General features: G+C 40.8%; 1 protein-coding gene across 1 annotated transcript in view; it reads right to left on the bottom strand.

Annotated features, from left to right (window-relative positions):
- The window catches only part of LOC105297825 (solute carrier family 22 member 9-like), a 23,964-nt gene extending 22,791 nt beyond the window's left edge, over positions 1 to 1,173 (bottom strand). The window contains exon 1 of the mRNA XM_011368682.1: positions 772 to 1,173. Within this exon, the coding sequence (XP_011366984.1) occupies positions 772 to 1,173 (402 nt within the window). The remainder of the gene's footprint in view (positions 1 to 771) is intronic.
- Positions 1,174 to 14,170: the final 12,997 nt, after the last annotated feature.

Raw genomic sequence — 14,170 nt, 5'->3', positions numbered from 1 at the left:
GCTTCCCATCAGCATTCCAGCCATGAATGAGAATTTGGCCATTGACTTCAGTGACTGAGATTGACACACCAGGTCCCACTGGAAGGGAAGGACATCATTACATCAGAGCTTCACAGCCACTTATGACCCCTCAGTAGAAATCAAATCGAAACAGCTTAAATGACTTTCAAGTTTCTTTATATCAGGCGCCCCCTTCCTCTCTGGTTCCTCATTTTTGCATTAGCCAACCTTCATTACTTTGTTATTCAGGTCTCAGTTTAAATATAACTTCTGATAGGAAGCCTCCTCTGAACCTGTTGGCTGCATTAATGCCTTCTTGTCTTCCATGCTAAGTGGTTCTGGAGCTTAGCTGCAGATTGCAATCATATGAGGAGCCTTAAAATGTGCTGGTGCCAGAGTGTCACCACAGATCTCCTCGCGTGGCTGCTCTGGGGCACAGTCTGTGCTTGCAGCGTTTCGTCAACTCCCCAGACGTTTCTAGTTTACAAGCAAGGCTGAGCATTTCTGACCTCGTATAACGTTGTTAACACATCACCTAAATTACTTGCTTAACCTTTGGCCTTCCTAAAAATAAAAGCCACACGATAGTAAGGTTATGTCTATTTTTGAGTTCATTAGTCTCACCGTTGATGCGGGGGCTTGACATTTAATAGGGAAGTCATCGGTATTCGCTGAAGGAATGAAGAATGAGCACCGACGTAATGACTAAAGGCTTAAAGCACGGATGTCACTGTGTGATAAACTCCCAGATCACGTGAAGAGGCCTCTTACCTCCGTCACGATGGTGGACGAGAAGGAGCTTCGGTCGTACACCCAGCCGTCCACGCAGGGCTCCGTGTCCATCTCGCTGGTGTTGGAGAAGGTGCCATTCAAGTGAAGGAGCTGCCACTGAGGGTGGAGGAAGCGGCGACACTTCTCCGGCTCCAGGTTCGAGTCCAGTGGGATGGAGATTCGCAGCAGGGCATCCTGCCTGAGCAGCCCGGTGCCGTTAGCAGAGACGGTGTCATTGTCGAGGATGTGGACCCAGCAGCGGTGACCAGGAACGGCTGCAGTGAAGTTCTCCAACAGAATATGACTGTACACTATGAGGCTGGAGGTACATAAGAAAATGAGCTGAAGGATCTGGAATCTGCCCAGCCCTCCAACTTGATCCAGGAGTTTATGAAAGGCCATCGAGGATGAACAGGCGATCTCCGAGAGGAGCCCAAACGACCGTTTTTAGGAAAATCTTCAAACGGAGGAAAGGGTCCCTTTTACTACGTCGCATTCAGTGTGTGTTGATCCTGATCACACTTTCTCCTCAGCGGGCCCTGTCTCACCTCCACACCTGGGCAGTGGAAGCTGTTTCTCCAAATTGTCCTCTTTAAAGTCGAGGAGAGCTGTTCTGCCGGAATGCTTCCAGAAGCTGACAACAAAAACTGTTTAAAGGCACTGTCAACAGTCCCCCAAAGTAGCGCTGGACTTTGAGCCCTGTGTCTGCAAGCAAATAAAACAAGCCTGCTACGTGGAACGCAGTCTTTTCCACGACATGTCATTTGCAAGACTCAAAAGTGAGACGTTTTTGATTTTTCTGTGGAAAATACTGAAAGTTAAAGATACCGCTTGAATTTTGATTAAAAGAGTTAGTGAAAACAGCCCTGAGTTCGATTAAAACAAGTGATATGTCACTTTTGGTAAGTGACATTCTGCTCTGAGTGGAATCAAACCATGAATTCACGCTGAAAACAAGTCCCTCAAAATGGGGGCGGGTGGGTAGCAACGGAGGGCAGAGGGCTAAGCAAAATCCTAAAGTCTTTTCCTCTAATTTTGCTGGACTGAGTTCTAGAAGCATCGTGAAGAACCAGCCCACGTGAAATCCAAAGTTGACAACTGTAATGTATTTTGTTCAATAATACAAAGAGTAGATTGGGTAATTTTACAGTTTATTTAGAGTAGATGCAATTGATCGTTCAATGGCATTGAAATAAATCCGACTCTAGTGGCACTGCTTAGACCAAATGTTTCTATGAAAAAATACAATAATACTTATAAACTAGCTTTTATGGATGATTAACATCAGTACTGTATGTATTTGGGGGAGTCAAATACATACATAGTTCATGAATTCGTCATATGAGATTTTTCATTATTACATGTAAGAATACCTCCTACAAGATAAACTATCAAATGCTTATAATGGCATTTATATGGAAGTACTCTTATATACAGAAGCAATCCAGTTTCTCTGCTGTGTAAGTATATAATTTAGAGACACTAGGTGACAGAGAAAAAAATCTTAGTACAGTAAATATTGATATCAGTTTGCAGGATTTAAAATGCTTGCTTTTAAGAAATCATCTAGAATACATAGCATTCTGTGCCAAGAAAATTGGAAAAATTCTGGATACTCATAATGGATCACACCATACAACTTAGAATGAAACTATGTTATTTATTCAGTTATTTTCTACATTTTTTATTCCTTTGACTACATTAATTTGTGAACTAAAGATTACATTCTGTGCAGCTGCATTTATGGGACAAGATCTCATTTTCAAAATAGTGGCATCTCTTTTCCTTAACGATAATGGCACTTGATTTTTAGGAGCAATTCTATGTTTTGAAAAGGTAATAATTTGTTGAACAAAATGTTTTAACCATAATTACTTTCTCCCTTACCCACCATTTGCCAGTTACGATATTTACAAAAGACTTGAGTCTCCCCGTGGAATGACCTTTTAGCCTCCTCTATCTTATACCTTAGTCAAAGATTTTTCTTCAGCCTCATCTCTGACTTGACTGGGGGAAGTGGAAGAGTTTTAGAAAAGTTGTTTATGTATTTTAATATGGATTGTTGTTTTTGAGTAAGTAGGAAGGCAAGAATAAACCAAAATAATTTTTAGTTCAGGGTATGATACAGTGCCCTCGATAGACAGTTATGTAAGAGGAAACACCTGTTAGTAACCTATAAAAGATGAGACATTCTAAGTCACCCTACAAAAAGTCTGTAACAGCTAAAAAATAAGAAGTCATGTTAGTCCACTGTGATTGCATCACCTCTGAGTGGACATTAAAGGTCAGAGGACAATCTGGTGGTTATTGACAGACAGGCAAGTTTAACCAAAGAGATGTCACTAAATTCAAAGGCTGAAAAAAATATTTTTAAAAGCAGATTAAGTTAAGCTAAGTTATTCTGTGTAAACAAAGCACAGACAAAGGGATTAGCAAATGAGGACTCTAAACTGAATTCCACGAATCCAGTTTTCATGGTAAGATGGATTTATTATATGCATTTTATAACAGTAACTTCTTAAAAATCACCAAGTCTATGAAGTTATACTTTGTGTTAAACTAGTCTTGCATTATACGGGAAATGGCCATATCCGATAGGCAGTACAGCCAAATTATAGTTGTGAGATTTGGGATAGAAAAGTTGACGACTTTCTAGAAGAAGCACATTAAAGCATTTGCCAAAATAGTTATTGGACAATAGTTCAAATCTATAATTTATAAAGTGAAATTGTGATCCTATGAAACAAATTTAAGGATAGAATTAAAATTACTCCAAGACCAAGAATGATCATTTTCACCAAATCTTACTACAGAAGGATTTGTTGAATGTGTTAATTTAAACCAGAAAACATTTGGGGGGGAAATAAACCCATACGTAATTTGATCTGTCTTTTTTTGGAAATTAACATCACAAAATAAACCACAGACTGATGTCAAATCAACAACAACAAAAAAAATGAATGACAACCAACAAACATAAACACATGGCAGAGTTAAGATATCTAAAACTATTCCATTGGCTTCGGCTTATTAAAATGTTTTGTACTATCTAAAAGAAAAAAGAAAATTTTAAAACAACTGGAAAAGAGGCAACTTGTTTAAAATTTTCTCATGGCAGATTCAGACAGATCACAAGTCTCATTCATATGTTTGCCAAGGTCAATGAAGCAGCCTTTATTCTGGGATTGTCCAAGGTGGTAGAGAGCCACTTGGTTCTATTCATCCTACACTAGATGGCAGCTCAGAGGAATGTGCAGCACAGTTACCAACATGGTATTGTAGGAGACCGGAGCCTGGAGTCTCCGCTGGCTTAGGAAGAACCCAGTATTAGTTCTTTAGCTACCCTACGGTGCAGGCTAACGATGCTGAAAATCTCGACTGCATCCTTGAGCCATTCTCTCTTAGTTCCTATTAGATACAGAATCTTCCCAATCTTCTAAGAGTCCAGTGACTGTAAGAATATGCACATGAGTTCTGGGCTTTTGGTCTTGGTTCTCAGACATTTCCCGGTCTCTGTGGTGTGACATTTGTCACTTTCATTTGACCCCAGCCTCTTGGCAAACCTCCCTCCCCACAGCATCGCCAGGCTTTTCCTGTTACAGCCTCCAGCTGGACCACCCAGAGCTCTGGACTCGCTAAAGGGACCTTTGGTGACTCTCTCAGATCCTTGTCAGCCAAGCCGTGAGTAGACCTATGGAAGGAGTCAGCTCTTGGTTCTTGCAAACAATGCTGCGGTGAGCATGAAAGAAAGTTCAGGCATCTCTTTGAGATCCTTCTTTCGATTCTTTTGGCTGAATATCCACTAGTGAGATTTCTAGATTATAAGGTAACTTCTTATAACTTTTTAAGGAATCTCCATAGTGTTTTCCATCATTTTACATTCTCACCCACAATGTTTGAGGATTCCAGTGTCTTCACAGCCTTGCCAACACTCGTCTTCTTTGTTTTCCTGTTTATAACAGGTACTCGTGGTTTTGATCCGCATTTCCCAGATGATTAGTGATGCCGAGCACCTTTCATACATACATAATCTTCAGATTAAATTGTCACAATGGTCCTCAAATATGTCTTCCCAGCTGTTTTCCCCCACCCACGAGGTAGTCGTAGATTACACATTACGTTCGCTGTACTTTTTTCATGTGAGTTCGAATCTAGAATAACCACTTCACTAATTTGTTTTTCTCACAACGTTGCCTTTTGAACGGTCCTGGCTGCTCGTTTTACAGAAAGGAGCAGATCCGGACTGTTGCTGAAGCTTGTCAGATCATACCACCTGTGGAGCCGATGGGAGAAGAGGCATCTGAGCAGGAAGAGATGTGGTGTGACCTTTATTACGAGCCTTAATAGGTGAGTCATGTTATAGACCCTGGAGCTAGGAAGGAGGCCTGACTACGAGACACCGAGGTACCACGCAGTGAGAAGTTAAGGTCACTAGTTGAGTTCTGTCAATCCCAGCCAGTCGCAGGAGCCCAGCATCACTCCCTCCTAAGATGAAAGGCATATGCTGGGGATAAAGAGACAGGAGGCCCAGATAAGCCGCACGATCGGGTGGCTCAGAGCCCCCATGATCCACCAGTACTGCCCCTCAGCTGCGCACACCTACAGCTGTCTGTTACGACCAGCTGACAGAGGAAGAAAATAACTGCCAGGTCCACGCGTAGAATGACTTGGCAGGTGGGGAAAGTAAAATGGTGACTGCCATGAAGTGCTCCTCGTCTGGGGGCCATGGTGGTCGGCAGCGATGAGTAGTTCTCTCCGTGGGTATACCTGACTATCCACTTCGTGTATGAATAGTGTAAGCCTGAGCTAAGATATATGTGGATGATAAGGAGCTGCAAATGGCCTAGTTTGGTGGCTGGGCCTGAACACGGAAAGGCTAGATGAAAGGAAGAAAGAAGGCGTGAGGAAGAGGCATGTGGACACACCTGTGGGAATGGACCTGAGGCGCGATGGTCTTTGTATCACGTGTAACACTCGGTAGAGACCACGTGCCATGGGAGGAGGGAAGAGGCACTGAAGAAACATCCAGAGCAACTTAGAGTCGCTGTCGCCACGCGGTCTTCCAATCAGAAGGGCCGAGATGGCCGGGACAGCAGCATGTGCCTACTCGCCAAGTCTGCACTAGCTGCTCGTGCTGCTGAATGTCAATCTGCAAGCCACAGAGACCAACCAACATCTTGATGTCAAATTGGTTATATTAGACCTGTTTCGCCTTCAAAAAGGGCAATGATATATATTAGCTATAGTAACACGTATTCTGGGTAAGGATCACTCTGTTTTGTCTTCATGATCTGAGCCAACACTGCTATCCAAAGGCAGAGAGAGTATGTGATCCACCAGAACCAGATTCTTCAAACCACTTCATTGAACCAAGGAACCGAAAAGGCAAGGAAGGTGGTGTGGATGTGGGCTCATGACATGAGAGCCACCAGTGCTAGTGCTCATTCTACCACCCAGAGGCTGCCAGTCTCACAGGGTGATGGAACAGCCATGTAAAGTGTATCAGAGGAGCCAGTTTGGAGATAATGCTCTGCAAAGATGGGCAACTATCTTCTGGGATGCAACCATCACTCTGAATCAGTGACCGCTCTCTGGTGCTCTGTCCCCTGCAGATCGAATAAATAGTTTGGGAACAAAATGGTGGAAGCTGACGTGGTCCCAGCTGTAGACGCTCAGTGTCCTTCTTGGAGAATTTTTTTTTTTTCCCGTCCTTATAAATCAAAGCTCTGTGAGTATTGAGGTCTTTGCGTCCAGAATAGAAACATTTGCACCAAGAAACACAGAAAAAGTTTCAGCTACCAAACCAGGCCAAGAAGCCAAGGAAAGTCAAAGAAAGTTGTCACTAATGGGGCTGGATTCGTAGACCCTGAGCCGGGGCTGAGCCTTCCGGTGTGGTGACACATATATAAAAAGTGAACTGCTTTATGATTTTTCCGTGGAAAGAACAGAAAGCAAGTGTGTTTTGCTTGTTGAATATTGTATGTTGATAAAATGCGTTTCTTAAAACAATCACGAATTAAACTAAAGCCAACTGGAGTGTGGCGTGATCCCCGCCTTTTGGAATCCAGCGTTCTAGTTCAGTTCAAAAAAGGCCGAGAACTCACATTGATTTCACGTTACCCGCAAGAGGGAAAGTGACGGAGGATGGGAGGAAGGCAGCATAAGTCTATATGTGAGTTTCTTCTTTCCGGTTTATTTATTCATTCATACAACATTCTTGAGAAATTTTTCTGTGCCAGTTCTTGACATACAGCTGTCTCAGCCGGGGTTCTCCAGAGAAACAGAAACAAAGGATAGTTATTATAAGGCATTGGCTCACATGGTTATAAAGGCTGAAAAGTCCCATGATCTGCTGACTATAAGCTGGAAGCACAGTGAGCCCAGTGATGTAGTTTCAGTGTGAGTCTAAAGGCCTGAGAAGCAGAAGTCCGGTGGTGGAAGTCCCAGTCCAAGGACAAGAGAAAATCGATGCCCCAGCTTAACAGTTAGGTGGAGAGAAGACCGTTCCCCCTCCCCCACTTTTCTGTTTATTCAGGCCCTGAGTGCTGTGGATGATGCCCAGTGACCCTGGGGAGGGCCAGCTGTTTTACTCAGTCTACTGACGTGAACGCGATGCTCCTTCCAGAAATACCCTCACGCGCACACACATCCAGTCAAGGTGACTCATAAGATGAACCATCGCAATAGCAATGTTCAAAACAAGGTCTTCAGTGGTCTCAGAGTCTAGAGAATAAGAGACATGGATGTAAATAATTACACTCTGATCACTCCGATCTGATAAGATACTTATTTGGCAGGTGTACGATGTGCTGTAGAAAAACTAAAGGGAAACTAAGAGAGAAAATGTCCCCTTTCCCTAAGTTTCACTAAATCAATGTTCATGCTGAGTAGGTGGCTTAGGCACCTGAGTTTTGAAAGCTGATTTACAAGACAAGGAAGAAATAAGTGAACGTGTGGAAAACGCGATTTCTAGCCGAGAGAATGACAAGTATATAATTAAGGTAAAAGAGTATGGCACAAATATAGAGCAACAGGACGTTCAACAGATAAACCCAAAATGGCATGCTGGGAATAGCAGGAAAGAACAGAATTTATAAAACAAAACATATGCATTTTTTAAAAGGTTTGGACTTTGTACTGTAAAACAGAGGTTCTTACTCTTTTATTCAATAATGATCACCTGTGGAACATCTTATGCACATTTCTAGGCTTAATTCATAAAGATTCTCATTCAGGAAGTGATTTCGATGTAGGGATTTCAGATATTGAACTTGAAAAATCAGTGCTTGAAACATTGATTGCTACCTGAGGATTTTAGAAAGGGAGTTAGTTAGTTCCACATCAGATACGTAGCTAAGAAAAATCGTGGATGCTATTTAAAGCAAGAAGAGGAAACAGAATGGGATTTCACACCAGGAAATCCATTCGGAGATTTATTGCAAAAAGCAATCTGATTAAAAGGACGTCAATAATAATTATTATAGCTAACAATTCTTTAAGGACTTTCTGTATGTTGCTACTGCAATAAGCACTTTGCATGCCTCTTTTAGGTCTTATTATCTCCATATTACAACTGAGAAATCTGAGACCCAGGAAGGCTAAGTAATTTTTCAACACATTTGCTGAGTGTAAGTGGTGGACCCAGGAAATGAACCAAGGCAGTTTATCTCCAAAGACAGACTTTTAATCTCAATGCTTTACTTATTGACTCTTAGAAATGTTTTGTTGTTGTTGTTGTTGTCGTTGTTTATCTAGATGGCAAACAGAGCACATTCTTATTTTCTGGTTTCCAAGTGGGAGACGGGGCACATGCTAAAACGTACATGCGCCAGCCACATGACGTCCCACCAAAAATGTAAAATATTAAAGAAATCTACGGCACGCCATCCTGAACAAACCCAATCCCGTCTGATCTCAAAGCTAAGCAGGGTCGAGCCTGGTTAGTACTTGGCTGGGAGAACACCTAAGAAGACCAGGTGCTATAGGCGTAAAAAAATTTTTAAAAAATAAAATAATAAAAACAAGGGATTGTAAGCTAAGGTCCTTGCAATCTATGAGGTCAACCAAGGGTTGCCTCACCTAAAAAAAAAAAAAATTAAAGAATATCAAATTAATAAATACCATAATAACACACACAAATATTCAAAAAAGAAAGAATAAATGCTATATAGAGCCGGCCGTAAGGAATCTTTAGAAGAAGGACAGACAGGGTGAAGGAGAAAAATTAAGATAGTGAGAAATATAACTAGCATTTGCCCATACTATGTGACAGCCTTTTAACTGTACACTTTAAAAGCATTTACTATTTATTTCTCCTAAGAATCCTGTGACATGAGTAGTATCTTCCCCAATTTACATTATAAATTAAATATTTAGAGGTCAATTAACAAGCTCGTCCCAGGATGAGGCAAATAGCCAAAATATAGACAAGGGCATCTAGTAAAAAGTGCACATTCATAAACATAGCTACTTGTGTGACTAATTATGAAGTTAGGAGGATACAAGAAACCAAATACTATGAGTACAGTGTGAGAATTAATGTCTTGTCCCCAGGAGGGGACCCGCGGGAGATGCCTGCTCCCGATGGCTGATTTCCTGTAAGATTCACAATTTCCTACCTCTCTGGGTTCTGGGAGTGCTGACTCTGTTTCTGGTCTGCTTTGTACTCTTTTTCTAGCATTAGTGGTTGTTCTGATGGCTTAGATTAGAGTCCTATAGTAGGACTTTTGGTTTAAGTTTTTGCCAAGTCCAGTACTTTCATTTGCTCTCACTGATAACCTCCATGTTACAGGAGGTGCAGCCGGGGTTCAAGCTCAGTTTGATCAGTGGGGGAAGAGTCTGTGACTGAACTACGATAAGAAACTTCTTCTAAAGCAAAGCTACTCTAGAAAACTAAGTTCCATGACAATCCTCCCTGCAAGGTGTAATGGGAATTTGATGCCCTCATTTCTCAATACACGTCCTTTCCCCCAGGAACAAAACAGTCGGGAACTGTGCAAAGCAACCCAGGACACGAGCATGAAAATCTGTTGCAAAAACAAGCTCTATTTAATCATCGCTAAGCATTCTGCATATACAAGAAGTCAGCGATGTCTTCTGAATTGAAAAAAAGAAACAAAGTATCTTGACTTTTTGTTCATTCAGTTGCCGTCTTATTTCTCCACACTCCTTCCAAACAATCTCTCTCTCCATTCTGTTCTTTTAATCACTTTACTGATATATGTTAAATAAAATAAAATTCACTCACTTTAAGTGTACGATTCAGTGATTTTTTTTTAGCATATTCACAGATATGTGCAATTATCACCACCGTCAAGTTTTAGTACATGCACAGAGTCCTGAAACCATTATAATCATACACTTTTAGGACATTTTCATCCCTCCAAAAAGGAACCTTATTCCTATTAGCAGTAAATCTCAATCTCCTCTGCACAAACACTGGCCATCACTAATAGACATTTTGCCTCTCCTACTTCGCCTACTCCAGACATTTCATGTTAATTAAATCATGCAATATGCAGTATTTCTAAAAAGGCTTATTTTACTTTATGTACATTGTTTAATTTCTACACACCGCTGACTGACGGTCGAGTATAGAAAGCATTGGAGAAATTGATGCTGAAATACAAGTTAATAAGGAACATGTTATGTAAAGAGAGTAATTTTGCAAATTTATTTCAAGATGATTTTAACTAGATCTTCATTGAAATTATCTAAATAAAATTCTTACATAACACATATCCAGATGTCCCAATTATTTTGAAAATCAGTACTAGGAAAGGAAAAACAAATATGATTGCATCTAATTTACCTTGTTGCTCATTGAAGATTAAGCCTAGCCACACCTGCAATGAAGAGAAAAGAGCATTTTGAAACTTACTTTATTCTAATCATTTAGAGATAATTTTTTAACTATTAATATTAGCTAAGTGATTTTTCTAGCGTTATAAGACAAAAATTCCAGACATTATTTTTGAAAGCTTTATGTCTCATTTGGATGCCCTAAAACCTTTATGTCTCATTTGGATGCCCTAAAAATTAATTGTAAATAATATTAATAATATATATTATGCCCCAGGCTATTTTTCAGCTTACTTATTTGAAAAAAATGCATCTTCTTGCATGTGCATGCACACACACACACACACACACACACACACACACACCTGTCTGAAAGAAATAAAAAGTCAGAGTTATTTGCAGAAAGAAGTCTAGACTCCTTCTTGAGGAGGGCTGCCAAGGAAAGCTGCCTGACTTACAGTATACTTTGAGTGAGCAAGAGAACTTTTTAGAATACTAAATTCTTGAACTTGAGAGCTGTTTGCTAGAACTGCTAGAGTTGACTAACCCAATAGAGTTTTCCTTTTTATTCTTCACATGTTTTACTATTTTCCTCTGAGATCTCAGAGAGAACTAAATCCAGTCTGCTACCAAATATGTTATTGTATTTTTAATTTCTAAAAGTCCTACTTTTTTCACAATTATACTGTTCCTTTTATAGTTTCCTTTTCTGCAAATATTTTTAATCTTGTTTTATTGAGTTAGATATAGTAAACATCATTGTTTTTATTATGTGTCTGATAGTTCCAACATCTGAGCGTTTTTAGACACCGGCTTTCTGTTGTTTTTGCTGCTTCTCACTCCTTGTACCTTATCTGATTGTGTCCTCGTTGCACTGACTCCTCGTGGCCTTAAGAAACCATTTCTTGCTAGACCACAAAAGTCATTAAAGCTACTTAAGTTTTATTTTTTTTTAACTCCTAGATAGTAAAAGAAAAAAAAGATAACTTTCTGATGTGATGGAAGTGTTAGCTAATCCTATAGTGGTAATCATATTGCAAAATATAAAAGTATCAAATCCACAACTTGTATACCTTAAACTTATACAAGGCTATATGTCAATAGTTTTTCAATGAAAAATAAAATAAAATCTGTTATAAAATTGCAAATAAAATTAAATAAAAAATAAACACCTTTATCTGGTAACATCAGGTTTAAAAAATCCTTTAGGACAAAGCCCAACTACCTGTGGGACAAGGCCCACAGGTCAGTGGGTCTTAACAAGGTACACATGTTCTACTGCAGCTAAATCTTTCATGAAATATTCAACTGACTCATCTCTGAGGGACAGAATGAACATTTTCTATTTAGCCTGAGAGGAAGGATGAAGAACATGGCTGCATTCTTACCTGCGACTCATAATGTACACTGTACAAGGAAGAATCTTACAAATTATACTTCTCTATCGTCAATAAAGTATGAATGCCGGCACCTTACTCCTCAAAGCGTGCTCTAGGGACCGTCAGCATCAGCCTCACCTGGGAGCTCATTAGAAATTCAAAATCTCAGGCCTCATACCTACTGAAACAGACTCCGCATTTTAACAGCATGCCCAAACGATTCATACGCACATGAAACTTTGAAAGGCATTGATCTAGAACATATTAGCTCCTAGAAGGAGATCTATATTATGGCAATTGGAAGGACATGAAAACAGCCAGAGGCCTGGTATCAGCCTTGTAGAACGCCATTCTCCAAAACCCTGATCAATGTGCCAGACCAGAAACGAAGTCTGAAACTAAGAAAGAGCTTTGCTTGTTTCCCACATAACAATAGGCAGACTAACTCACAGCCTTCAGCTTCCACACTCTCACCAGGCTCAGACAAAAGGACTCTTAAGAAGTCCAATGTGAGAGCCACAGATGGCAAAGCAGCTCAGCTGAGCCTTATCCCCGGGAACTTCAAAAATCTTCCTACGGTGTGTTCTTTATTTTTCTTATGAATGCTCCTTCAGGCCCCTGTGAGTCTGAGAGAGCTCTGATTAACAATAGCAAGAAAACCAGTCGCCCAGCAATGCCTCTGGAGGTGGCTGCAAGAATCTTAGCACAGATGGAGCCGGGGCAGCACCCTGTGCAGTCTAACCTTTCTTGAAAGTGACATTCCTGGGGAAAAGTGAAGGAAGAGGACAGTGAGGTATAACCTTTTCTCTATTGTCCTTAAAAACTATCCTATGACTCCAACTTTCATATTCTAGCTAGCAAAAGTCCTGAGTTAATGGATCCATGGTCGTTAGAAATCGGGAAAGCAAGACTGAGTCCTTTATGTGTACTCTCCATGGGAAATTCTTCTGGGAAATGTATTTTTCTCCATTTCCTCATGGTTCCCAGGATGTTTTAGTGACCCTTATAAACTGGTGGCCACGGCAACTGCTCAGATGATGCAGAATTCATCCGATTGCTGATATTGTCGTTTTAGGGTAATTCCCTAAAATACATCTCCAAGAACTTGGAAAAGGCTTATCCTCGGAGTAAAATATCAGATGTGATTATTATCTGCAGGACTTACTAAGAAATGTATACAAACGTGACTAACGAATTTAGGAACACTCGAGGGGATTCAAGGAAAATCTCCGAGGCCGGACTGCACGTGGTTGCAACACAAAAAGGTGAGAACTGATTTCTTCCGACCTACACCCTGTTTGAGAAATACTATTATACAGAATGAGTTGGATCTGCCAGTGAAAAGAAGAACTGAGAGTTTCTAGGGCAGAATCCAGCACCGAAGCATCATCCCAGCCCACCCACAAAAGACGTCTCGGCTCAGAGAGTTTAGCATCGACTTCCTCCACTAAGTGAGAAGGCCTCCAGCTCCTTAGCGCAGACTCTTCCTAAAACCATCTAACTCTTCTTATTCTGATTCTATACACAACACGGTCTCCTAATAATCTTATTTCCCATAAGGAGATAATGTGCTACTCAGGCCAATTTGAATTTCCAGGGCGTTTGACTCTCGAATGTGCCATTAGCATTAAAATATTGGATTCTGGTGCAGTTAAATCACATCACGGGAGTCGAGTAAGTAGGAGTTTGGCACTCAGAAAAGTTTCCTAAGTTAATTTTCTGAGCCTGCTTGAGGTGACTTTACTAAAGTACGCTTCATTTTGTGGATGAATATGTGGCACTATTTTCTTCCTTGGGACGACCCCTGTCTCCTGAGGCTTTCCTCAAACTCCAGAGAGAGAGTAAGCATTTAGGGACAAGGCAGCTCCTGTGATAGAACAGTTTAGAGAACCACTTAACGCAGGTGATGTTTGGTTGTCAGTGAGAATTGGTCAAAGCTTCCTGTGCTCACAACTTCGGCAAGTGAGAAAGGTCCTCCCTCATCTCTCCACTGGTCTGAGAAGATAGGCGTCTTTTCTCTTTTCAAAGCCAACCCCGCAGTGTGTCCTCCCATACATGCCACCTGCCCCTCTGTGACCTCGCCCGCTCACACACATTCCCTCACACCTCGTCTGCCTCAATCTCTCTTTCGGTTCTTTCCCTTGGCCTATAAACATTCTCATTAGTGTTTTGTTCTAAAAACAAAATTAAAATAATCATGTAGATACTTTTAACTCTTT

This window comes from Pteropus vampyrus, unplaced genomic scaffold (assembly GCF_000151845.1).
Source record: "Pteropus vampyrus isolate Shadow unplaced genomic scaffold, Pvam_2.0 Scaffold144, whole genome shotgun sequence".
Lineage (NCBI taxonomy): Eukaryota > Metazoa > Chordata > Mammalia > Chiroptera > Pteropodidae > Pteropus > Pteropus vampyrus.
The sequence above is the reverse complement of the archived record's forward strand: the minus strand, read 5'-3'. Positions and strand labels throughout refer to the sequence as shown.